General features: G+C 46.7%; 1 protein-coding gene across 1 annotated transcript in view; it reads right to left on the reverse strand.

The window, feature by feature from the left end:
• Positions 1-25774, reverse strand: part of CABLES1 (Cdk5 and Abl enzyme substrate 1) — a gene marked incomplete at its 5' end in the record, with an annotated part of 109753 nt that overhangs the window by 50421 nt on the left and 33558 nt on the right. Inside the window, 2 exons of the mRNA XM_021686188.2 lie at positions 6925-7017; positions 12473-12544. Of these exons, the coding sequence (XP_021541863.2) occupies positions 6925-7017; positions 12473-12544 (165 nt within the window). The remainder of the gene's footprint in view (positions 1-6924; positions 7018-12472; positions 12545-25774) is intronic.

Raw genomic sequence — 25774 nt, forward strand, 5'->3', positions numbered from 1 at the left:
CCCCCCCCCCCCCCCGGGTCCCCCCCCACCACCCCCCCCCCCCTGCCCCCCCTGGGGTAAGTAGGCGCTCCACCCCCCCCCCCCCCCCCCCCCCCGCCAATGCCCTTCCCCGCTGGAACAGCACAGAGCTAGCTCCATCAATCACCTCCTTCAGACCTCTGCCTTAAAGTCTCCCCACTGGGGTGCCTGGGTGGCTCAGTCTGTGAAGCAACCAACCCTTGATCTCAGCTCAGGTCATCTCAGGATCATGAATTCAAACCCTGCACTGGGCTCCGTGCTGGGTGTGGAGCCTACTTAAAAAAAAAAAGTCTCCCCGTCAGTGAGGCCTTGCCCCTCGCCCCCGCCTCCTCAGTGAGCCTGTAAGTCCTTGAAGCAGGATCTTTGTCACTTTGTTTATAGAAATATGCCATCACTTCAAACGGTCCCAGCACAGGGCAGGCGCCAGTCCCTGCAGAGGTACCACTCCGCATTCCATGTAGTTACGGAACTACTTTATCGCGCACCTTCTGTCTGGATGCACATGTCTCCTTCCCCAGAAATGGCTTTTTATATACAGGCAGTTCAATGAAATGGACTCTGTCTGTTCCCATTCACCACGTGTCATCCATCCTCCACGGCGAAGGGGCTTGGAAAATCCTGGGCCACTGCAGTGAGGCTATGCCGATACAAATCCAGTGTTCTAAAACACGACACTCACGCTGATCGCAACAGGGCAGACGGGACTGACCCTGGCTGGGTGTGAGAGTGATGCATTTCCCTCCTTGGGACAAGCTACATTGGCTCACTCTAGAGTTACAACACACTGCTAGGCTCTCTGGAAAACATTGTCCATCTAAATTCCAAGATACGTTTCACACGAACTTCTGAAGAGCCTTTATCCCGAACTGTAAATGATCATCGACCTCCATTACATTTGTGCCTGAGTTTAACCTCCCTGAGCTGGGCCTAGCATCTCCAGCTGCTGGGGAACTGAGGCACGTGGTCATCATCTGTAACACATTCCCCTCCTCCCCCTGCCTTTGGTCTCCCGCACGGCCCACAGTGAGGCTTGCTGGCTTTGGCTCTGCAGATGAGGCAACACGCTCAGGAGAATATGGCGTGCAATGCTCCTTCGAGCCCCGTTCAGGCGGACTGTGGTCGCTGCCTGCAGGTGCTCCAGCTTCACAATCCTCCAGAGACCGCTGGGCTGGGTGATAATAATGAACAGTCTTAACATTTTGCCGAGATTAAGAAATGTCAGGTCTATGGCAGTCCGCTAATTTACTAACCTATTCTACCAGTACGGAGATGACGTTAACCTAACGTGACTCCTTCTCAGTGAAGTCACGTTGACGGCTAGCAACCTCCACTCTTTCTGAAAGCACGCGAACCATCTGTTTAACAGTCCTCTCCAGAGCTCTGCCAGCAACCCGCCTGAGGCATGCTTGCTAGCCTATGATGGTTAGAGCTCACCTTCTGCTACCACCTTGGTCTTTTTGACTTCTTTAAGGCAACATCTGCCTGGCATTCGACTTAAAACTTCTTTTATTCTCAGTGACATTTTAAAGATCATTTGTTGTTTCTAAGTTCTTCCCATTCCCTGGGATCTAGGCCCCAAAGACTAGCACTCACTTCAAAATGTAAGGCCTCTCTCCGTTGCCTTATTCCACAAGAAGTGGTATCTATTTACTGAACGCTGCGGGTGCCCAGCACGTTGCCTGGTTTAGAGTCGCCATCTCACAGTTGCGCGTGTTGAAGAAGCGAAGACAAGGCCGGCGGCTGGCATCTGCTCTGTCCTTGTACCACCGACCCCAAGAAGTTTACCATCCCTTCCCCACTCCGCTTCTGAATGTGGTTTTAAAAGCCCCACGGCTATTGCTGACATTTTATTTGATTGTGGCAAAATACATCTAGAACAGAAAACCGACCATTTAACCATTTCTCGGTGTAGATTCGCTGTCCTTAAGTACATGCACAACCCTGTGCGATCATCACCTTGCTCCCAGAACTTTTCCATTACCCCAAACAGAAACTCTGTCCCCCCTTCAACCAGTCCCTGGCAACTGCTTAGCCACCACTGTCTCTATAGATTTACCTATCCTGGTTATTTTGTATGAATGGAATCGTATACTATGTAACCTTTTGTGTCTGGCCTCTTTCAGTCAGCATGATGTTTTCAGGGTTCATACATACTGTAGCATGTTACCAGGACTTCACTCCTTAATTATGGCTGAATAATATTCCTTTGTACGGGTACACTGTATTTTGTTTATCCACTCATCTGCTGATGGGACAGTTGGTTTGTTTCTACCTTTTGGCTATCTGTTCAAATTCCTCTTTTCGATTCTTTTAGGTATATACCTGGTGGTGGAATTGCTGGGTTATAGGATAATTGTATGTTTAACTTTTTGAGGAACTGCCAAACTGCTTTCCATACTGGCTGCACCATTTTACATTCCCACCAGCCATGTACAAGGGTGCCAATTTTTCTTTCATCAATCTTTACTTCACTCTGGACCTTAGGGCTCCTCAAACTATTCTTACAAGTTTACTTAAGCCATTCTTTTATTAGTCTTTGGCCTTTAGCTAATGGATTTTAAAAAGCAGAATTCAGTAGTTTTCTCCAAATCCACCATGACCTGCTGTCTGATAATATTTGGACTTTTATCTCCCACCTCTCCCTTTGATTACGAGAGCGAACTTTGCAATCTGATGCCTGGATCTGGATCCCACCCCCCACTCTCCAGCTATGTGCTCCAGCTTCCTCCTTTGTTAACTGGGATGCCGAGTGTTTTCGTTTCCTATGGCTGCGGTAACAAATTACCACAAAGTCAGTGGCTTAAAACAACAGAGTTATTATCTTATAACTCTGGTGGTCAGAACTCTGAAATGGGTCTCGTGGGGCTATCATCGAGGGGTTAGAGCCGGTTCCCACTGAAGGCTCGAAGAAAGAATCTGTTCTCTTGCCTCTTCCAGCTTCTAGGGGAAGCCACAGTCGTTGGCTCATGTCCCCTTTCACCATCTTCAAAGCCAGCAATGGCGAGTTGAGTCTTTCTCACACCCTATCACTCTGACACTCTCCTGCCTCCCTCTTCCACCTTTAAGAACCCCAATGATTTACCTGGGCAAACCCAGATAATCCAGGATAATTCTATTTCCAGGGCAACTGGTCAGCGACCTCAACTCCATCTGCAACCTCAATTCCCCCACACCATGTGACCTAACATATTCACAGTTCCCAGGGATACGACATGGACGTCTCTGGTGGGCATCATTTTACCTAACACAATAATAGCAATACTTTCCTCTCAAGGTTGTTTCCAAATTCTTTCCCTTCCTCAAGATATATAGTTCCGAAGACTGAAAGCCACTTAAAAGATCTCTCTACTCACTTACCCAACAAATACCCACTGAGTTAATGAAACAAAGCATATAAAGTACTTAGAACGTGGTACCCAGTAAGCGCTCAATAAATGTTACCCATTATCACTTCATGATCCATGTATTTTATAATCCCTTTTGGCCATGTGGTTGCAGCCACAAGAATCCACTTCATAGTCTGAACGTTCTGAGATCTGTCTTCCTAAAACCCAGCCAAGCACTGCTGCCTTTCACAACCATCAAGTCCAACACAACTTCCCCATCACCAACCTGTGTTGTGTTTGTGTTACAACAGAAGTGGAACCCGAGCATGGCGGCTCCCCTCATCACGTCCCCTGTGAGGAGATAAAGCACCACGCGGGGCTGGTCAAGAACTCATGATACCATCTGGTCCCAACGGTAGAGCCGAAGCTTCCATCACTGGGTCTCTAACCTTCAGCCCCACCTGGCTCAAGGGTCTGCAACATGACCCCGAAACACGCTGAGCTTGGTGCTCTGCACTTTATCCCACACAGAGCCTTCCAGCAGGTCCCCAAGGCCAGCTGCACAGAATTCACTGATTTTGAAGAAGGTGAAGATAGGTTTTCCTTCAAGAAGATTCCATCCTCCATCAGAACCACACCTTTTATTTAAGGTGCTCACCTCTACTTCAGACGTCGTTGAGATTCCTCTAATGTCACAGAGAGAAGTGGGAGAACACGAAGCTAGCCGGGCCCCCAATGTTTGTTTCTAAGCCACTACCCTGACATTGCTGATCATTACGTCCACTTGAGTTTAATGCAAATATTGTCTTTTATCACATTTGGTTCTCAGTTTTTATGATTTCTCTCCTTCCTGTCTTAAACCGTTTTTCATATTCACAGGTTGGGCACTGAGGCCCAGAACAGATGCTCCCCTCTCCTGGTGTCAGTTGCACTAGTCCTTGCTGAGCCTGGAGCCCCAACCCCCTTCCACGTTGGTGCCAGTGACACACACTCAGCAGGCCTGGGGACGGAGCAGCCTCCACTCTGAGGTCTTCAGGTCCAGAGCAGCAAGTGGGCACCGGGTCCGGCCTGCAGTCTTGAGAGTCTGGTGTGTGCTAGTCGGAGATCACACGGACACTTGGGAGCTGGCATAGCCGTGAGTGGGAACCCCTGCGGGACTGGGCCTGGGGACTCTGCGGACCCCTTCTCAGTCTCCTTCCCCGGGTACAAGAGGCAGGATACCGGTATTCAGGGCATTCCATTTTCAGTCCAGACCTTCAAGCCCTTTAATGAGCCTTCACTGTAAAGCCTCATTCCTTCCCAACCCCGGCAGGCAAATCCAAGCTCGATCCTCACTGCAAGAATGCACCTTCTGGTGTGGTGCCGTGCATGTACCTCAGTATACCCAAAATGGCAGAATCGGAGACCCCTGCCCATGCATCTGCCCCTCCCTTCCGAGAGCACCACCAGGATCCCTCCTCCCCACCGCTGCTGGACTAGAGCTCATCCACACGCCCCTCTATGAGGACAATTTCATGCCCGCTGCCCAGCTATGGTGGGGGCAATTCTTCCCTTTCTCAAAAGGCTGGGTCACATCCTCCCATTCATCGGCTCTTGACCACAATTGCCTTCTGTCAACTCAGAAACCGTATTTTCTTCCTGGTGTCCTCTCAAGTTCTTTCATCTATCTAAGGACAATCCAGCCTTGCCAATAACCCGAGGAAGAAAGGAGAGCACCTCTCACCTGGGCAGAGACAACTGACTGTGGCACAGCCCACAGCCTGTGGTTCCCAGAGCAGCGTTTAGCAAGCTTTCCTGCCCTAAATTCCAGTTCTCAGATCTTCAGATAAGCTAATAATCCTTCCTGGCTCCCTCTGAAAATTCCCCAGCAAAACTGCAAGCCACTGCATGCTTTCTGGACTGTTTACGCTGTTCCTGGGTCAAGGGTGTGCTGGGGAGGCCGGCTCTGTCCTGTACGCCGGCAATCCCATCGGCCCAAATGTCTTAGTAGCTACAGCCTCTCACTCCCGCACCAGGCCAGGTGCCCAGCTGCCTCTGCATCCTCCACAGCATCAGCACCACCAGAGGTGGGGAAGCCCACTAATCTGGCCCACTTCTTTGGCTTTGTCTTGATTTGATTTGGGAATTAAAGGCTATCGATGTTTATTTTATGGTTAAGGAGATTATGACAAGAACACAAATGTAAATAAACGATGAGTAATTATAGTAAAAATGGCATGAGTGAGGTTTCAGTTCAGTAAGAGCCTCAAAAGAAAAATAAAACAGGGTGGTTCAGGGAATAAGGCACAATAACTGTGAGAGTGAGACTAAGTGAGAGAAATTCAGAGTATTCTCTTTAACAGATGACAGCTGGGTACATTTTAACCAAAAACTCTGTATTTAAAATAGGAATATACACCGACTACACAAACCCTCGTTAATGAGGGAGCTCAGTTCTGCTATTCTGAAACCACTCAAAAGCTGTAAAATTATGTTCTTTATTTCAATCGGTTTAAAACATAGGTATTAACTTCAAGAAAACAGGTCTTTAAAAATTGTAATCATTAGTGTTATCTTTCGGGTCGTAGAGCGTTATTTTATACCAGATTACGGACATGTATGCTGGGCCTCAGTCAGTCCATGCGTCTAACTCAAGACTTTTGAGCAATTTTCATTTGATATGGATTAGCGATTATCAGTGGGGGCTATATGGGCTTCTGTAAATCCGGAGGCACTAAAACAAAATGGTCTTTGTGGAAGGACCTCTGCTCTGGGGTGGTGTCTCTGACTCTCCCGCTAATGGGAAACCACTCAGCAGGTCACAGGTCAGTGGGGAGGAGCCATCACTAAAGGGTACAGAGCATCAGGGACCCTGAGAGGTCTTGGAGCTCTGTTCCTGTGCTGCCGTCAGGCTGCCGTGAATAGACTCATTAGCCCTTCAGACAGAAGCATGCCCATGACAAGGACCGATCTATTTGTCGCCAGGAGTTTTAATATCAGGGTTACACAAATTTCAATCACGGTCATTTTCATTTAATAGCACTTTCCAAAAGAGCAATGGAAGAGCGGGAGAAACACGTGTTCCAGATGTCAGCAGGCCCAGGAGTCCGAATCAGCGCCCCAAAACCACCTGCTGGCAAAGCTGCCATCCTGCTCTCCTGAAGAGTCATCAAAGCTAGCACCAAAACCAAGTTCAGGCACACACTGGTGGGGTATTTACGTACCAGAGCATACAGCCTTAGTGAAAAAAAGGAAGTAACATGCAACAAAGCAGAAAAAGGAAAAAAAAACAAAAATGCAACTTTTTCTGTTTGGTTTTCTACAAAAATGTATTTGAGTGCTATTAAATAGTCCATCTGTAGTCAGCCTGAAAACCTCACCGAATATTTGGCCACTATTGGGAGCATCATTTTCTAGAGACTTCTCTGGGTGATTCTAGTGGGAGAGGAATGGAAACTGTCTGTTTGGGAAGGTTCTGTGAGGTTCTGCTGTCAGCAGCGTGGGCTTCTCTGGCCAGGCCTACAGGCCCCTCCTCCCATCGTCACTGGACCCCCCCTCCCGCAGGGAGGCTGGCGGGGCAGTTCTCGCTATAGTCTGATACCTGCCGTTCCTGGTATCGTGCTGCCGCATGTTCTTGATAAAATGAATCTTCTTAAAGTTCTTTGGTCTGGGCGAACCTGAGAGAGTTCGACATCTGAAAAATAAAGTCATTTCAAAAACACGGTCAGTTGCCCACAGGACAGCTGAGACATCTCCACACAAAGACAGGAAGGAAGACCAGACAAATGGTTTGAATCACCCCGAGGATAATCAGGACAATACGGCTGGAAGGGAGGAAGCTTTAAAAAAAAAAAAAAACCCAACGAAAGACAACTTCCTTGATAATCCTGATAATCATTTATATGGGTCTCTGGAAAGCCAGTTAATGAAAACTATTGTCCTCACAGTTACAATAACATAACCTACATGGATTCCAAAGACATTATTCTTTCTTGTCATCTTAAAAAGAATCCTCCTGTATCAACACCGGTAACGGGAACAGAAAACTGTAAATTTAAAGAATTTACAGGGGGAAGAAAAACACTGGAAAATTTAGTTTAAAGGCAATGCCAGATCATTTTTCTTCCATAGCAGGACTCTGGCCTGAACCACCTGGACAGCTGCTTCAGTGCTTAACTTGACTACGCCTGGAAGTCACGGCTTTACTTGGAACGAGCCGCTGTTTTCTTTCTTTCCTTTTTTCCCCAAGATACATTTTTAAATGAACATTTGTTGAACGGTCTGGGATTCAAATTACTTTTTTCCTGGAATATATGACACTGCTTGCCCTACAGGACTAACAGAACACACCACAGGCTAGAAAGATCTTGTCTGTATTTTTTTCCAAGTTACCTGGCAAATTCTAAAGTTATACAACTGCAACAGTAAGAAAAAGGGCAAAAAAAAAAAATCAACAAATAAAGAGTCTGAAGTTTGGTCTTGTCTTGAGAAAGGGAGCTGTGATGTCTCTGGGTTTTTGCTACCAATTTTTTTGTCTACTTAAACCTTTCTGACCATTGGCGCCAAGGACTGGCTCCTGCCATGGGGTGTGGGTACTTAGGACCTTAAGTTTCGAAGAGGGAGTTTTGGAACAGCAGTGCCTGGCTTCCCAAAGCCACACTGAGCTCTGGGGTAGGGCCACCACCCGAGTTCAGTCAGTTCTGAAGTTTGAGGCTTCTGGTAAGATTAACAAGATGACCCAACAAGGAGGTACAGCTGAGGGCAGGTGGGCCGTGGGGGTCTGCTGGGGTACAGGACTGGGAAACGGGCAAGGTCACAGACCTGCACAGCGATTCCAAGGGCCCAGCTCAAGGGAAACTGGGTGAAGTCCCTGGCCCAGACGTCAGGTGTATGTTCCCTCAAGCCCCCTTACCCACCCTCTAATAAAGACCCAGTTTTCCGAGAAGCCATTCCCTGGGAGTGCTAAGAATGAATTTTTTTTTTTCCCCTACTTGGAAAAAAAAAAACATACTGAAGTGAATGAGTGCAGGCTAAAGCAAAGACATGGTATCAGGTATCTGGCAGCTTTCATTGGGAAAATGGGGCTCCCCAGTCCTTGGGTCTAGAGGAGGGAAAGCCCCCCTTCATGTCCACCACATCAGGGCAGGGTCCATGGACCATGCAGAACCCATGTGGCCCTGTAAGACACTTCACAGCAGCAACCACAGTCCTCCCTGCCTCTAGCCCCAAACTCACCAACTCTGCCACCCTGACCTATCACTAGTAATATTTCAGATCCCTCGGGCCTTGTTGTGAGGATTAAATGTAATGACATATACAAGAGATTCATAAACTGTCAAGTGACACACTCAAATACAAGCATTCACATTCATACACGTGTATATACATGTAAATATTTGTATACAAATCTCAGTATTGTGATTATTAACAGACCATTAGCTACAAAGCATGCATATTTTGTTATTATTTGCTTCCTATATTCTTAAAATTGTAGCTGTCACCAAGGGTCCTGAATTCTTGGTTTTAGAATCTTTTAAAGACCTTTATTTAGTCAATGTTTCCTGTGGCCTTCAGGCAGGGTTTGAAGAGACAGCACCCATCAATCCCCCTTCCCACTCCAAGCTTCCAAACTCAGATTTAGCCTTACCGAGGTTCAAGGGCATGGAGCCTCACTCTGCCTTCTTGGGGCAGCTCTCTGGAAGCAGACCCAGGACCCCAAACTGCCTCAGTTCTACCTCCAAAATGACTGAGTCTGCAGGCCACCCAATGTCCCCAAATGTCTCTCACAAACAATGCAGAAGGTTCTAGAGACATGTAGCCACTGGAGAGAAGAGAATCTCTGAAAGCATAAGGCTATGCTTCCACTGGTTTCTGGTTAGGGCCAAGTGTCCAAAAGTGTCCTCACACCCTTACCCTGCTTCCCCTCAAACAGCAGAGCTTCCTGAGCCAGCCAGCCAGAGGACAGTGGGCCAAGAGCTGGACTGTGATGGGTTAGTAGGTACTCCTGCCCCCAGCAGCCCGAAGCTGGTACAGATCCCAGCCCAGAGGAGGGAAGACCTGAGTTTCTCTCTGCCTCCCGTGCCGTTACCCTTCAGGTTTGAGCACAAATATTCCCCGGCCTTCTGCTAGAACTGGAAGTCGGCAAAAGGGCCACAGGGGATTGTTGGCACTCACAGGGGGAGGAGGAGGTACCGGTAATCACTGAACGGTGCAGCAGCCAACACCCATCAACCCAGACAGGCCCGAAAACAGAGGCAGGTGGAGATGGCTGGCACATTCGCCACCACCAAACTGAGGATTTTCTGGACACCTCGTAGCAACGTCCCGGCTCCTTAATACTAGGATACCAGGTCACCACCGGGCAGGTGGACAACTCCTTAGTCTAAAGGCTCTCATTATGAACGCTTAACTCCTGGAGTTCTAGGCAGGTGCAGGACACTAACTTACTAGCAAACTGTGATGTGCAAGAGAAACATGAGACTTTAAAAAAGAATGTATCAGCACCCAATTATAAGGGCATATGCTACTAATCTAGCCCCTCCTTTAGCAAGTTGTTTGTTGTCTTGCATTTTTTAAAGCAATCAACTAAACCACCAGGGAATCTAAGAAATGTTTTAAAAGAGAACTGTGGCATTGGCAACCATTGCCAAGGAAACTGGAAGACGGAGCACTCAGCTTGTGACAGGTTAAGGAAAGAACGAATTAATTTCAGTATCCATTTAAAAACATACATCTTAAGTAATGCAAAATTAAATTAGGATAGAATTAAATTAAAAACTAATTTAATGAAAGATTAGCTCTTTCTTGTTAGCACTGATTACAGCATACACTTAATTACGCAAAAGGTTTTTAATAGATGCTTTGCAGCCATTTGTTCAATGTGCTGAGTTTAAAAACAAGCTCGGCTAATAGCCTTCCGCCCCCACAGTTCCCAAAACACTTCGGTATCATTACTGGTACATTCACTTCACAAAATTGGGAGCTGGAAAGGACCTCAGAGAGCAGTCAATTTGCCCTCCCATTTTACAGATGGGAAAACTGAGGCCCCAGAGAAGCTAAATAAAATGTCTAAGGCCATGTAACCAGTTAGTAGAAGAATCAAACCAAGAATTCAGGCCTCCAGACTCCCAAATGAATATCCCTTCTGCTATGCCATGCTAATTTTATTTCCTAGGAATAAGTACATTTCTAAATTAGTTAGTTGTTACTTTTAATTCTATTATAGTTCCATACAGCGTTACATTAGTTTCAAGTGTACAATATGGTCATTCAAGAATTCTGTACATCACCCAGTGCTCATCCTTTCTAAGTAAATATTAAAACTTTTTTTTTAAAAGTCTATTAGGGAAAATAAAGCCTTCCCAAACTGCCCAGATTCCCTTGGTTTCAGACTTGTTTTTTAAATTTTATATTTACACAAGATTTGTTGGAAATTAAGTATAGTATTCTGTAAGTAAGAGTTGGATAAGTTATAACTAAGGCAGATAAGCCCTTTTTACTGTGCTCATCTGTAGTATCGGGAGACTGAAGGGTAGAGAGCAGAGGATCAGCCTGGGTGGATTCTGGGAGGAGGGTACAGAGGTGACCACGTGGCACGTGACCAGACACACAGCAGGTAGCTCCTCCTCGCCCTTCTCCTCCCCACCCCCCTTTAACCACCTGAATCCCTGAGGACAGAGTAACATATTTTTTACCTGGTTTTCCTTGACTCACAGCTACCACACTGCTTTAACTGACGCCTCTCACAGTCTCTCAAACACCAGCAGCTTTTTAGCCCTATTCATTGATTTCCCCATTTGTGGCAAGAGTGACCTTTCTTGCTCCAATGCCAAAGCCGCTCAAAGCCACCTGAGAACATTTTTCCTCCACTTTCGAGGATAACTCTGGACTCCAGCCAGCTCCCTAAGTGGACTTTTTGTGCAGCTTTTTGTAGGACTACCAAAGAAACAGCCTTCTCCCAATATTTAATAGTAAGGGATAGAAGAACACCCGCACCTAAGCCACATTAATCACACAGCCACACGCCATTCACCCTAAGATGGTCCCAGGGATTACGTACGTTTTCAAAAAGACTTCAAAAGTGGAAATCGGACTGGTTGGCCCTGACCTTGTCTTTGGAATGACATCAGCAGCAAGACTCAGTCACCCAATATTCTCGATCAGATCCGCCGCCTGTCTATGCTCCACCTTCCATCCAGATGGTCTGTGGACAAGACTAACCTGGGAGTAAAGCCCAAGGTGGGGAATGGGCGGGCTCCAGGGGGAGAGAAGCCTCGGTCCACAGCAGCACTCTCTTATGCTCAAAAGAGGAGCCCACACTCCCGAGTCCTGGCCAGGGGCCACAGCACGAGGTGCGCAGACGTGGATACCGGAAGCTGGTCGAGCCAATGGGAGCGTACGTTTTCCCGCGGGCCTCCCTTGGCGCAACCCGCGCGCATGCCCTGTGAAGCCGTGGCGCATGCCCTGTGAAGCGTCCGCGTCCCAACCTGGCTCGGTTCTTTCTGCAGGAGGAGCACCCCACAACCAGCCCAGCTGAGCCGCTGTGAAGACTAAAGGAGATGTGCTGTGTGAATACGGTCTCCTCCGCTCAAGGAAGGTTAGGGGAGACTAAGGCACAGATGGGGGTCGGCGGTGAGGTGCAGGATGAGAGCAAGGAAAGCTGCCGGAGGCACGGCACAGCTCAGCAACTGCTGTCACCCAAACACCTTGCGAGCACCTTTCCAATCCCAATGGAGAAATCACTTTCAGCCCCAAGGAAGCCCTCACAGCTATCCTAATTGAGTTTCCCCAGCAACTGGTGATGGAGTCATGTGGGCACCTGCTAATGAAATCCAGGATTGTGATCACTGTGTCACTGCACCTAAGAAAGCTGGGACAATGATAGGCAGCAAGCAGCAGCTTTGACACTGAAAAGGAAACAGCATCCAAATCCACCATGCAAACTGGGCTTTCCCAATACATAATTGAGATTTAATACTGCTCTAGTGGTCCTCAGGCTTGGGGTTTCCAAACTATGAGTCTGAGATCAGGCCATCATTTAAAAAATTTAATTCTGTAGATCAAGGACTTAAAAAAAAAAATCAAACTTTGGCTGTCATATTGTACTGCAGGCCATTTACATACACATAAATACACCAATAAAAACTCACCTCCGTAGAGGGGCATTCTCCTCAATATCTTCCAGGGTCTCCAAGGATGACCTCTGGGAGATGAGGCGACGTCTGCAGAAAGAGGGAAGAAAATCTAGAAGTTAAAAACCTCATTGTAAAATGGATCAGGCATTTCTGTAAATCTAAAACTGTTCTAAAAAATAAAGTCTATTAAAAAGAAAAAAGAAAAAAAAGACTGGACAAAAGCTGTCTTTAAGAGGCTGCCATCTTCCCAGCCTGCACCCTGAATGCCAGGCCCATCTTGCCTTGCTGAATTCTGAGCATTCTCTCTGGTTAATAGTGCCACTTTATGTTAATCCTTTTACGCAGCAATTTTCTCAAAAAAGACAAGATGCCTCTTATTTAACTTGGAAACTGTGTGCAGTTTTTCTAAAGCATTAGATGATACTGTTATGTATTCAAATACCCCCTGGTCTGAACCAGGTTAACTGATAAATATTAAATTTTAAAATCATATTAAATAAAATCTCAAAATCATTAGGATGCAATAAAAAAGTTATGGTCTCTGGATGGCCATGATTTCAAAAGCAACTACAAACGAGGAAGACATTACTCCTTTGGGAAAGTTTCTCAGAGACCAGTAAGAATAGACACCAGGGCATGATTAGACAAAACATGGACTCTTTGGGGCTGCTAAAGAATTGCAAACCACCAGCCAAAACCTCCTGAATCTAGTTTCTTTTGCCAGATTAAAAGAAGAACAGGTCCTAGTTAACTGAGAATATCTGTTATAGGGACCAGGGTGGTGTGCAGAGGCTCGTAACTTTACAATCAATCCATTTGAACGAAGACCATCATTTCATAGTAAATGGTTTGGCTGAGGAAGTAGAAAAAAATCCGATTGGGTTTCTATCTTGAAAAAAGGGGACTATAATGTGAAGGATAAGCCTATTTCATATTACATTTGATAAAATTAGGCTAAAGACATGCAATTATAACCATGTTCTAATCTGTCCTAAAGAACAACAACAACAAAATAAAATGAGTGTTCTTTCTTTTGTTTTGTGTGTACTTTTTCTGACCAACTACCCTGGAACCTTTTGCTTTATGTTTTACTTTTAATAAGACAACCAGAAAGGTCATTTTTGCAAACGATTCAAGGGCTTCATCAATTTTCTAAGTGCCTTTCTTAATCTTGATATCAATTCCTTTCCAAAAGAGTCATCACACCCCTTCTTCTTTGCTCTTCAATGGTAAACTGGTATTCTCTCAGACCTTCATTTGTCAGTGTGGGAGTACCAAGAGGTTCTATAACATTACCTCCAGTGTCTTCATGACACACTGGACCTTTTGCAAGATCTGCAATGTCCCTCTGCACTTAACTAACATTGAATTTCCATTTCCATAATATTCCCAGATTTCTAATAGCCAGACCTGAGGCAATGGCTGTGGGGAGACATTGGTCTTACCTGAGAGGGGTACATGGGGGCCCAAGGGGGTGGGAACTGATTTTATAGGTGATGATTTTATAGGTGGCCAATTCATTAGTAAGTAGGGCTGTCCTGCGCAGCCCTATAACTCCAGGGACTCGGCTACACCAGGACTCCTGTGACAGCCCCTTGCAGCTGTGGCTTTGAAATGACCAGGCCATCAGTTGAAGCACAGCCCTTCCAGGTACAGAGTCCCAGGCTGGAATAGGGCAAATGCTCAGTCAGTCACACTCCCACCCGTCACAGTTCCTAGGGATCGGGGCCCCCACGGTCCCCATCGAGAGGCAGGTGCAATTCCACAAGCACCATGCATGCTGAGTCAAACAAATTCAGATTTCAGTCCTGGGGTTCAGATGCTTTGGAATCTTAGAAAAACTCCTTAATCTTTGAGCCTCAATTTCCTCTTCTATGAAACTAGAAAAGGAGAATAAGAAACAGAGACAGATTCCCTGGCACAGGGCAAAAAATGATCGGTAGCTCCTGGGTTTTTGACAACACTCCAGTTCCCCCCACTGAGGCTGCACCCTCACCTGACACCTCCTCCACCACCCCCTCATTCTGGCTCAACGGACTGGGATCAGCCTGGCTGTCCTAGCTCTGGCCCCTCCTCCAACCCCAGCCAGTAGCAAGGTCACCCCAAAATGGCTTATGCCTGAGCCTACCTGAGGCACATGCTCCTTCGACACCTACACCCTCTAAGAAGAACTTCATGCCACCTTCGCTGATGCACTGGCCACCTGTAAAATTAGTACCCTCAGGCCTCCTCCAGCATTTGGGGCTGCCTCCCCGCCCCTCCAAGAACAGTGTGGCTGGCACTCCAGCTGCAAATGCCAAGTGAATCCCATGATGAACACACAAGGCCCTGGCATGTAGCCTGGGACCCCACAGGCTCTCATCCAACACTCAGACCAGGGTGTTCACCCTGGAAAAATAGGTCCATTCACAAAAGCACATAATCTGACAATTTCCCTATCAAAAAGCTGTATCCAGCTCTTCCTACACCAGAAAAGAAAGGTGCTTATTTGGAAAACAACCAAATTTGAGGGGCACCTGGCTGGCTCAGTCAGTAGAGCATGCAACTCTTGATCTCAGAGTTGTGAGTTCAAGCCCCAAGCTGGGTGTAGAGATTACTTAAAAATAAAATCTTACGGAGCGCCTGGGTGGCTCAGTCAGTTGCGTGTCTGACTCTTGATTTTGGCTCAGGTCATGATCTCGGGGTTGTGGGATCAAGCCCTACATCTAGCACAGTGCTCAGCTCAGAGTCTGCTTCTCCCTCTCCCCCTCCCCCCACTCATTTGCACTCTCTCTCTAATAAATAAATAAATAAATAAAATCTTACCAAAAAATAAAAGTAACATGCTCTACTGACTGAGCCAGCCAGGTGCCCAGGATTTGTTTTCTAAAAGCCAGTACAGGGACGCCTGGGTGACTCAGTCAGTTAAGCGTCTGCCTTCGGCTCAGGTCATGATCTCAGGGTCCTGGGATCGAGCCCCGCATCGGGCTCCCTGCTACGCGGGAAGCCTGCTTCTTCCCTCTCCCACTCCCCTTGCTTGTGTTCCCTCTCTCGCTGTGTCTCTCTCAATCAAATAAAATTTTTTAAAAATCTTAAAAAAAAATATAAGCCAGTACATCTGGGACACCTGGGTGGCTCAGTCAGTTGAGTGTCTGCCTTCAGCTCAGGTCATGCTCCCGGGGTTCTGGGATCGAGTGTCACATCAGGCTCCCTGTTCAGCTGGGAACCTACTTCTCCCTGCAGTCCTGCCTCATAAACGAAGTCCATTACTATGCGAAGTCCTCATCATTGGGCACAGTTAACAAGCAGAGGTGTTTCCATGTTTAAATGACTGACAATACCTAGCTTTCTTATTAAGCAAGCAGACATTAAGTAAGAGCCCAAGCATTACGTGTCAACATCATCAAATGGGAAGAGGCCATGACTGGTCCTTCAACTGAGTCATCAGGCTTCCCTGCCTTGTCTGATGGTTACGATTTGGGCCTTTCCACACTGTCGCTGAATACTTTTGAGGCCAATGTGGCTCACATTCAATGACTATACACACCAGCTTCCCTAAAGCCCCCAGACTCATTTGAGAATATTATCTTTTGAAAGCTGGACTCTGTCTAGACAAGTAAGTCCTAATCCGTGACAAGACTGCTTATCTGGATACATCTACCTGGACCAAATTAATCCACTTACCATCAGGGCTGATGGTTCATTGCAGAGCAAGTCACTGTGTGCTCCTGAGACTCAGGGCTGGTTATAATGAATCCACTTAGCTAAAACTTAAGGAAAGGTCACTGGAAGAAGAGAGGGGAAAAAAATCACATGGAAAAACATGTGCCTGGGGTAACAGGGGACTGGACGAGGCAAGACCCAGGGCCAGTATTTGGAAAGTATCTTTTAGGCACCAAAGTGTCAGCGCAGTAACAATGAGTAACTATCCACACAAGCTGACGGGGGTAGGGCAGCTGCCCCGCCATCCGAAAGGCCTCCTGGCCATAGCTCTTGTCAGCCCAGTCGGCAGCAATGCTGGGGACCCGAGGAGAGTGAGGGGCAAGGTAGGAGCTCTGCCCGGGGCATCTTCATCAGAGCTTCTGGAAAGGGGTCATCTCTTCTTAGTGCAGCAAGCAGAGTGCCTCTGAGAGAGAGGGCTGATGGGGGCAGGGGGGTAACTGTCAGACGAGCCTCACCAGAGCTGGACTCTGAGCTCGCTGCTGTCCCCGCTGATCAGGGAGGCCAGGCAGGGTCATCCTGGGGTCCAGCTGGGCCCGCTGGTCAAGGGCAATCCCCTTAAGGGGTGACCTGAAGCAGCAGCTTGACTCAAAAGCCAATGTCAGGCAGCGGGCCCCGCAGGGGACAGCATGTGACTCTGACAGGACCAGCAAGTGATGAGGAAGGTGGCCCCTGGCCTTAGCCTCAGTGTCAAACAAGGAAGTAAGTTTGGATCAATGCTCTCTCCCTTTGGCTGCCCACTGGAACCCCTGGGGCCCGTTAAAAATCTCTGGGAGCAAAACACAAGCTTTGAGAGCGAGAAGGAACCTGGACCATCTGGGCCAACCAATGCTATCCTCACAAAAAGGTAATTTCCTCCATGGCTCCAGCTCTCCCCATGTAAGGAGCCCCCTTCCTGGCTATAAGACGGGCCACTGGAGGACACGGTTATGCCTTCACAGGTGTGAAGGAAGTGAGGGCATCATGGATACCTCAGTTACACAGATGATGGGCGAGCTGAGGTCATGGCTTAAATCTGCTCAGACAGTTATTATGACCTCAAAAAAGAAAAACACAACCACCACAAAAATAACCTATAACTAATATAGTCATAAGACATGCACATACTTGTAATTTATTTGCTTTTTTGCCAATGTCTTTCACCTGCTGACCATCTCCCCCAGACAAAACTGAACCACACTAGACAGTGGGCTGACTCAAGTGAGGGGCCATGCTTTCCTCACTCATTTGGCCTAGGGATAGAGCATATTTTAGCAACAGTAGATACTCAGTTAAGGCTGGCTGAATAAAATGATGAACTCCATCATCAGGCAGGTGGGTTCTCATGGACTTTTCCCAAAAAGCACCTGATTTTCACTCAATGCTTTTCTATACACAGTTATCAGTGGGCTCTCTCTACTAAATATATGAGTTCCCAGTCTGATCAACAGAAGCTCCAACATCATCCTCAGAAAGCTTCCCAATGTCGCACTACAACAGGAAGTAGAGGGAGGCAGAAGACCCTCATCTAGCGGGAGGGCGGGAAGGAAGGGACAGCTGAATGACATTCACAGGTATAACACATGATGTTTAAAATGGGTTTCTTCTAAGGGGCTGCCTGGTTAAGCGTCTGCCTTTGGCTCAGGTCATGATCTCAGGGTCCTGGGATCGAGCCCTGCGTCCAGCTCCCTGCTACCTCTCCCTCTGCCCCTCTCCCCGCTCATGCTCTCTCTTCTCTCAAATGCATAAATTAAAAAAACATTAAAAAAAATAAAATGGGTTTCTTCTGGGGCGCCTGGGTGGCTCAGTCAGTTAAGTGTCTGCCTTCGGCTCAGGTCATGATCTTGGGGTCCTGGGATCGAGCCCTGTATTGGGCTCCTGGCTCAGTGGGGAGCCTGCTTCTCCCTCTCTCTCTGTCCTTCCCCCGGACTTGTGTTCACATTCTCTCTCTCAAATAAATCAATAAAACCTTTTTTTAAAAAATGGGTTTCTTCTCTTTATTATTACACATTCATTTTTCCAAGTGGAATTTGAACTGCTTTTATGACTATAAAAGTAATACATCTCACCATAAAAAAATTCAAATCAGGAAACGTATAAAGTGGAAACTGAGAAATGACCTGCAAACCCAGTGGCCAGGGGCACCCTATAAGAATTTGATGTCCTCTCAGACCCTTTTCCTAGTTCCACATCTACCAAGAAATGTAAATATATATATTTGTCTGTGATTGAAACTGTGAAAAGAAAAAAGGGTTGACTTTATAAAAGCAAGGGGCAGTGGGAACAGCACCCTGCCTTGGGACAAAGCTGCAATCTGTCTCCACCTGTGGAGATGCTCGCAGCGCCTGAGCAGGGTATGAAGAAGGAGGAGCCAACAGAGAATCCAGGGGTCTCGCCTAGGGTACCTTGTTCTCCAGCTGGGGAAGGAGGTCAGTAGAGGTGAGAGGAGGGGGACCAAGGGCCACCAGGAGGAATGGGTTCCAACCTCACCTCAAGGCCTGGTCCCGATGCCTGCAGGTTCACAACATCAACCTGCAGGTGTCGGGGAGTGGTCCGAAACCTTTCTGGGGTCTCCGAGAACTCTGAGGACTATCAGGGTGCAGACCCCCTTCCCAGGTAAAGCTGGTGCTACAGAGCTGCAGGCAAGGAGTCAGGGCTGGACACGAAGAAGTCCCACCTCAACCAAGAGACTAAGGGAGCTTCATCTCTTAAGTCTCCTTTTCTGACTTAGAGTTCAAAGCTTCCAAGGGGCCCAAACAGGACCCAGCAAGAAAACAGAGGGAGGCCACTCACCTAGAAACTAGCAGGGCTGGCCTCTTTAGCAGATAGAAAATCTCTTCATAAAATGTCCTGAGATCCTACCCCGTCTCTTGTATCTCCACATCACAGACCTATTCTTTTGTTCTAAGAATAGTGTTCAGGTCATGCACAAGAGGTGTTCCTAGAAAGCAGCGCAGAAGTCTGTAATTGGTAAGCTTATTTACTATGGGAGCCTACTACTTAAAGGAACCCTATAGAGAAGAACCTCCATACATCCAAGAATTATACTGTCATTGATAACACCTTTGGGAAAACGCTGGTTTTTCAAATACCAGGCTCTCTGAAAGCCAAGTGCACCTCTAATATACACTGTTACTTCCTTCGTTTCTCTAACATAGCTCTGGGTTGTTGACACCACAGCATCATAAGCTTACTCAACAGATTCAGCAACTAAGTTATAACTTTGTTCATGATTTGGCAAAAGTTAAAGCCAAGATTCCAGATGCTCCTTTAGCAGAAGTCAAATTAGACTGGGCTCAGTGAAGAAGCAAACTGTTTTTGCACCAATACATACGTGTTCACAGATGAAGAAAGGAAAGTCAGCTGTCACCTCTTAATAGAAGCTACATACACAGACAGTCTTAAAGCAAAATCGGCCTTAGCTTCAGCATGAAGATGTGTTTATTAGATCCAGGCTTAATTCTGCTTTGCACGGATCTAAAGCTTTGTCCAGCAGCAAAGGTGGTGATGGAACTGAAAATGGCCCTTACTGCTCACCTGGCCACGGCTGCCAGTCCGACTGGGGGGGGGGGGAGACCCCAGAGGAGAGCCACGGAATCTATCACTGCAGTGGCAGGCTAGCTGGGCCAGGCCCCCAGGCTGGGGCAATCAACCAACACCCCACTGCACCAGTCAGCCCTTGCTCTGCCTCCGAGCAAAGGACACACTGCGGGCTTGCCTGTGAAAAACCTTCCACAGCAGCTAATGCATCTAAAGCCAGCTCCATACCCGGAATACGGATGGAAACAATTCAAACCCCCCAGCGGGTCGTGGAAATTTTCCTTTAAAAAGAAGGAAAATAGAGGATTATCTTTAAGAAAGGGGGGGGGATGTCACCTGGGTGGCTCAGTCAGTGAAGTGTCTGACTCTTGATTACGGCTTGGGTCACGATCTCAGGGTCGTGAGATCGAGCCCCACATCAGGCTCCATGCTCAGTGCAGAGTCTGCTACATTTTTATACACAGGTCAAGAAAGCAACTTTAAGTGTTTACAGAAAATACAAAAGCACTTGGCTTGCCTGAGTTTACTTTCATTTCAAAGTTGTCATCAGACTTGCCAAATCCTGGAAAACCAAGGTGTGAGGTCATCTCAGTATTTAGGGCTGTTCAGAGACAGACTTGTTGGCAGGATTTAGGAACTGGCCAGGTACTCCCTCCTCAGATGCCTGGGTCCACGCTGCCCACCACCACCCTGCTAACCTTATAAAACACCCTTTCCGTCATGTCATTCCCCAGGGGAACGAGGGTGCAGATGCAGTAGGCTGGGGTTGCTTCCTTAGAAAGAGGCTGACTGCAAACGGTTCCCGAGCCTGGTGAAGGCCCACGAGCACCGAGTTGTATCTGATGGATGTGTGGCCTCCATTCATCTCAAGCCTCTTCAGGAAGCGTGTTTCATCCTGGACACTTTTCTCTGTCCTCAGGACGGGGCCTTCTCTTAAATACCACACCCTGACAATGGGCTGAGCACGGGCGACTGCCCTTCCTTGCCCTATCATTAGGAGGACTTACTGGTGCTTTGCAAGAATGCCTTTGCATGCTCAACACTTTCTAAGCCACATAAACACTTTTCCATTCGAAAGCAAAACGAGGGCTCTCTACGCCCAGCTGTACGGGGTTTGCCGCACAAAGGCTGAGGTGCACCTCCTCCACGAGAAAGTCCAACTCTGGCGGGAGGGGCACCCCTCTCCCTGGCTCCCCAGTCCTGGAAAGATGAGAGCTAATTTAATTAGGACCAGCAGGGAGTTCAGGAAGGCTGGTTACTTCCACATCCGTATTTAAAGGGACCTCTAGGAGGCTGCCCTTGCAGCATAATCGCTCCCCTGAGTTTCTCCCTTGGTTCCCAGCCTGACCTTTCTCTGTTCTAAAGGGCCTTCAGGAGAAATGGATTTTGACAGCTCAGAAACAGCATGCAATTATTTATAGCAAATTCAGGATTGATGGGGTTCCATCAATCTTTATTTTCTAGTTCTTCAGATTAACCTTGGCCCACGCTCAATAGCAGCTTATGGAAACAAAGACTGATGCTTCCTTGTCCATCCGGCTTCAAGCCACAGCATCCTCTCTCCTAACAAGGGGCCCAGGTGATCTCATTTCTTTCTGGAAGGCTTTTTAAAAATGCCTTATTTCTCCTGCCCCGAATGGTAATTCCCTTTATCGAAGCTGAATGGGGACTGGGGACTTCAGAATCACTGGCCTCATAAGGGGTTTATGGGGCAAAGAATGCCCCCAAGGGTGATCAAATCTTAGTTCAAAAGAAAACTCAGAATCTACTTTACCTGCTCTTCATCCATCCAAATCCTACCGTCTCCTCCTAAGGCACCGTGCATAGCCACCTGCTATGCAAAGCCGTCCCTGACTATTTCTGAATTCCTACGTTTGGTATCTTTACCATATTAGGAAATATTCATATCTAGATACTTGTAGAATGATTGATTTTATCCTTTTTTTTAAAAAGATTTTATTTATTTGACAGAGATAGACCGAGTGAGAGAGGGAACATAAGCAGGGGGAGTGGGAGTGAGAAGCAGGCTTCCTGCTGAGCAGGGAGCCCGATGCAGGGCTCGATCCCAGGACCCTGAGGTCAAGAAAGCAACTTTAAGTGTTTACAGAAAATACAAAAGCACTTGGCTTGCCTGAGTTTACTTTCATTTCAAAGTTGTCATCAGACTTGCCAAATCCTGGAAAACCAAGGTGTGAGGTCATCTCAGTATTTAGGGCTGTTCAGAGACAGACTTGTTGGCAGGATTTAGGAACTGGCCAGGTACTCCCTCCTCAGATGCCTGGGTCCACGCTGCCCACCACCTCAGGACCCTGAGATCATGACCTGAGCCGAAGGCAGCCGCTTAACAACTGAGCCACCCAGGTGCCCCGATTTTATTCTTATTTTAAACCCTGTATCTCCAACCAGACTGCAAGTACCTTGACCAGATAACTGTCTTCTCTTCTTTGAAACTCCTTTAATAACTACATTACCTTGTCATAGTAAATGCTCAATAAATCCTGAAGTATAGCACAGACAACCGTCTGTAGCTACCACTGGCCCACTTGGGGGGGCGGGGGGATGGCTGGGGAGGCCAAGGATGGATCTTCACTGCTCCCGTGAGACCCTCAGGCAAGCCAACAGAAGCCAAAGCCATATTGAGAATGAGTTTCAAAACCAAAGCTGGGACCTTGGGGATCATCGGATCACTGATATTCAAACTTCTGAGCAGCAGGATGTTTTTTTCAAATTAATTTTACGTCAAATCCCAAGATGTAAAACAGATTAGAATAACTGAAAATTTTATAAATTGGATGTATAAAAGGTACTTATAACTCAACCACTGTTAGAGCAGAGAAGCTATTTTGATGTACAAACAGTATGAAACCAGGAATTACGGATGACATTGCTAGTCTAAGATCAATGTCAGCATCTAATTTGTTTCTTTTGGTCTTGGTTGTACAGTACAGAGATAATCTCAATTGACACAGATAAGTAGGTGCCTATGGCAACCATTTTTAAACATCTCAGGACCCAATTCAATTAAATAGATGTGGCAGGTAAAGCTTAGTTGCACAAAATCAACTTATTCTGGCAGCACAAATTAATTAATGCATAATTAATGCATACATAGTCACCCGTGTGATAGGGTTTGCTATAGAACACTATCGGGTTTATATTTTACTGCAGTTTTTAAAACATTTATATACAACTATATATACATATTTATTATGCATGTTAAATTTATATTTATATATTAATATACTATATGTACATATGTACCATATGTATTAAATTATGTATGTATAATATACATGTACATTACACCTCAAAATGTTAAACACAGAATTACCCCACATGACTGGCAATTCCATTCTTAGATATAACCCAAGAGAAACAAAAGCATACCTACATAAAAATTTGCACAAGAATGTTCAAAACAGCATGATTCACAACAGCCAAGATGTGAAAACAACCCCAATGTCCAACAACTCATGAATGAGTGAACAAGATACAACACAATTTGTCCATAAAAAGAGTAAACTATGGACACATGCTATAAAATGGATGAACCTTGAAAACATGATGCTAGGTGAAAGAAGCCAGTCACAAAAGACCCCATATTGTGGGATTCCAAATATATGAACTGCCCAGAACAGGCAAATCCCTAGAGACAGACCGTGTGCTTTAGTGGTTGTCCAAGTGCTGGGTGTAAGATGTGGGGGGAATAGGGAATGGCTGCCAGTGGCCACAGGGTTTCTTTTTAGGGTGATGAAAATGTTTGAAAATTACATAGTGGTGATGGTTGTACAACTTTGTAAGTATACTAAACCCACTGAATAGTACACTTTAAATGGGTGGTGGTGTGAACTGTATCTCAATCAAGCTGTTAAAATACTTACATATGATATATAAATGCTAAAATATCTATGCCATATATATATATATATAAATGCATATTGAGGAAAAACACATAGTGAAAAATAGATCAACTGTTTGTGGAATTGTGAAAGTTCTTGCTGAGCTCCTCAGAGCTCTAGATAACACAATTTTGAAGACTATGGCTCTGGTTCAATTTCCCTCGACCAGAGCTACGGAGACTGAGAGGCTGCCCGACCTGCCCAGGCCAGAGCCAGACGGTAGGAGAGCAAGGCTAGGGTGCAGACTACCGCACAGCAGAGGGGCTTCCTTTCCTTTTTCATGTGGGTTGAACTGGTCCTTTTGGGTTTGTTTCCAGCCCTCCGCAGCAGGCAGTGTGGGGGAAGGGAAGGTGGACCTGGGCAAACCCTGGAAAGGCAAAGCCCTGGAAAGACCCTGGAAACCCTGGAAAGACAAAGCCAAACACCTGCGGAGTGCCCACACAGCCACCCTTTCTCCCTGTGGGGCAAACAGGCAACCCCCTTGATGCACACATCAAAGTGTTTATTTGGAGCTCTGAGACTTCAATTTCCATAACTTCTCATTTCCTTAGCCTCTAGTGGAAGCCAAGCGGGCAAAGGACTCCCTTTGTATTAAAGGCTGATCCTGTTTTCTAAGGGAGAACCCGAGAGCAACTTCAGGCATCCAAGAAGCAAGATGGAAGACAATACCCCCTCTGAGGTGCTTCTGTGCTCCTGTCAGTGTCTGGGGAGGTAGTTTAATTTTTTAACAGCTCTTTCGGAGCCCTTTGAAAATATATTATTAGCACATCTGCCTCACCATATACATAATTAGCAACCACAGTTCTAATTACCAGGCTGTTCAGGAAAGGCTTCCAAAGTGAATTTGAGGCATAAGAACCGTGCCTAAAACCACATGAATATTCACTTAGATGTAATGTGGATTCAACTGTTTATTGGATTCTTTACAAAAGCCTATCCCAGAGGTCTGAATGGCCCCTTTATGCCAGGGCTTCTGTATGATACCACATGGTTATTGTGGAAAATAATATTCCTAACAACCTGGAAGGTCGCGGGGTGGGGGGGGAGATACATGGTTTTCAACCAATGTTTTCAGAAAGTAATGGATTAAAATAAATGCAATCAGCTGCCATTTTATTTCCCTAAGGATTTTTTTTTTTAGGAATTTTTTTTTTTTTAAGATTTTACTTATTTATATGAGAGAGAAAGAACGAGCATGAGCAGGGGGAGGAAGAAGCAGACTCCCTGCTGAGCCCAACACGGGACTCGATCCCAGGACCCTGAGATCACGACCTGAGCCAAAGCCAGGCGCTTAACCCATTGAGCCACCCAGGCGCCGTTTCCCTAAGGATGTTCAATGGTGTCACTCTTTAGCACAGGATCCTTAGACTGGGATGCCTGACTTCCCAGGGGTTCTGTGCACTTTTAAAACCAGGTGCAAAGTGTGTATGTGTGTATGTACATATGTCCACTTCCCCCTCTTTTCTAAAAGAGAGTCTATAAGATCCCAAGAAAAGATTAGAAACCACTGTTACCAAGCAGAGGATGGTGCTAACGGGGTAGCAGAGGCAACAGGCAGAGTTCCAGATTCAGCTATCACTGTTATGTGACTCTAAGCAATATTCTAATAACAGTATCATCGTTATTACTGTCACAACAATATACACACAAGTACTCACGGTCCTGGGCGTCAGGGATACAAAGAAGAGTGAAGAAACGCAGACGCGGCCCCCGTTCTGCGTGACTCATGACCTTGTATGGAGACAGGGCAAACATAGCTCTAAAACGTCAAGACTTTGGGGCGCCTGGGTGGCGGAGTTGGTTAAGGGTCCAACTCTTGATTTCAGCTCAGATCATGACCTCAGGGTTGTGAGATCGAGCCCCACATCAGGCTCCGTGCTGGGCATGGAGCCTGTTTAAGATTCTCTCTCTCCCGCTCCCTCTGCAGCCCACCCCAAGCTCACACTCTCTTTCTCGCATAAATAAAATCTTAAAAACAAACAACCTTCAAGACTTTAGTTGGGGGGCGCCTGGGTGGCTCAGTCGTTAAACTGGCTGCCTTCAGCTCAGGTCATGATCCCGGGGTCCTGCGATCGAGCCCCGCATTGGGCTCCCTGCTCCGCAGGAAGCCTGCTTCTCCCTCTCCCACTCTCCCTGCTTGGTTCCTGCTCTCGCTATCTCTCTCTCTCTGTCAAATAAATAAATAAAATCTTAAAAAAAA

This window comes from Neomonachus schauinslandi, chromosome 14, assembly GCF_002201575.2.
Source record: "Neomonachus schauinslandi chromosome 14, ASM220157v2, whole genome shotgun sequence".
Classification (NCBI taxonomy): domain Eukaryota; kingdom Metazoa; phylum Chordata; class Mammalia; order Carnivora; family Phocidae; genus Neomonachus; species Neomonachus schauinslandi.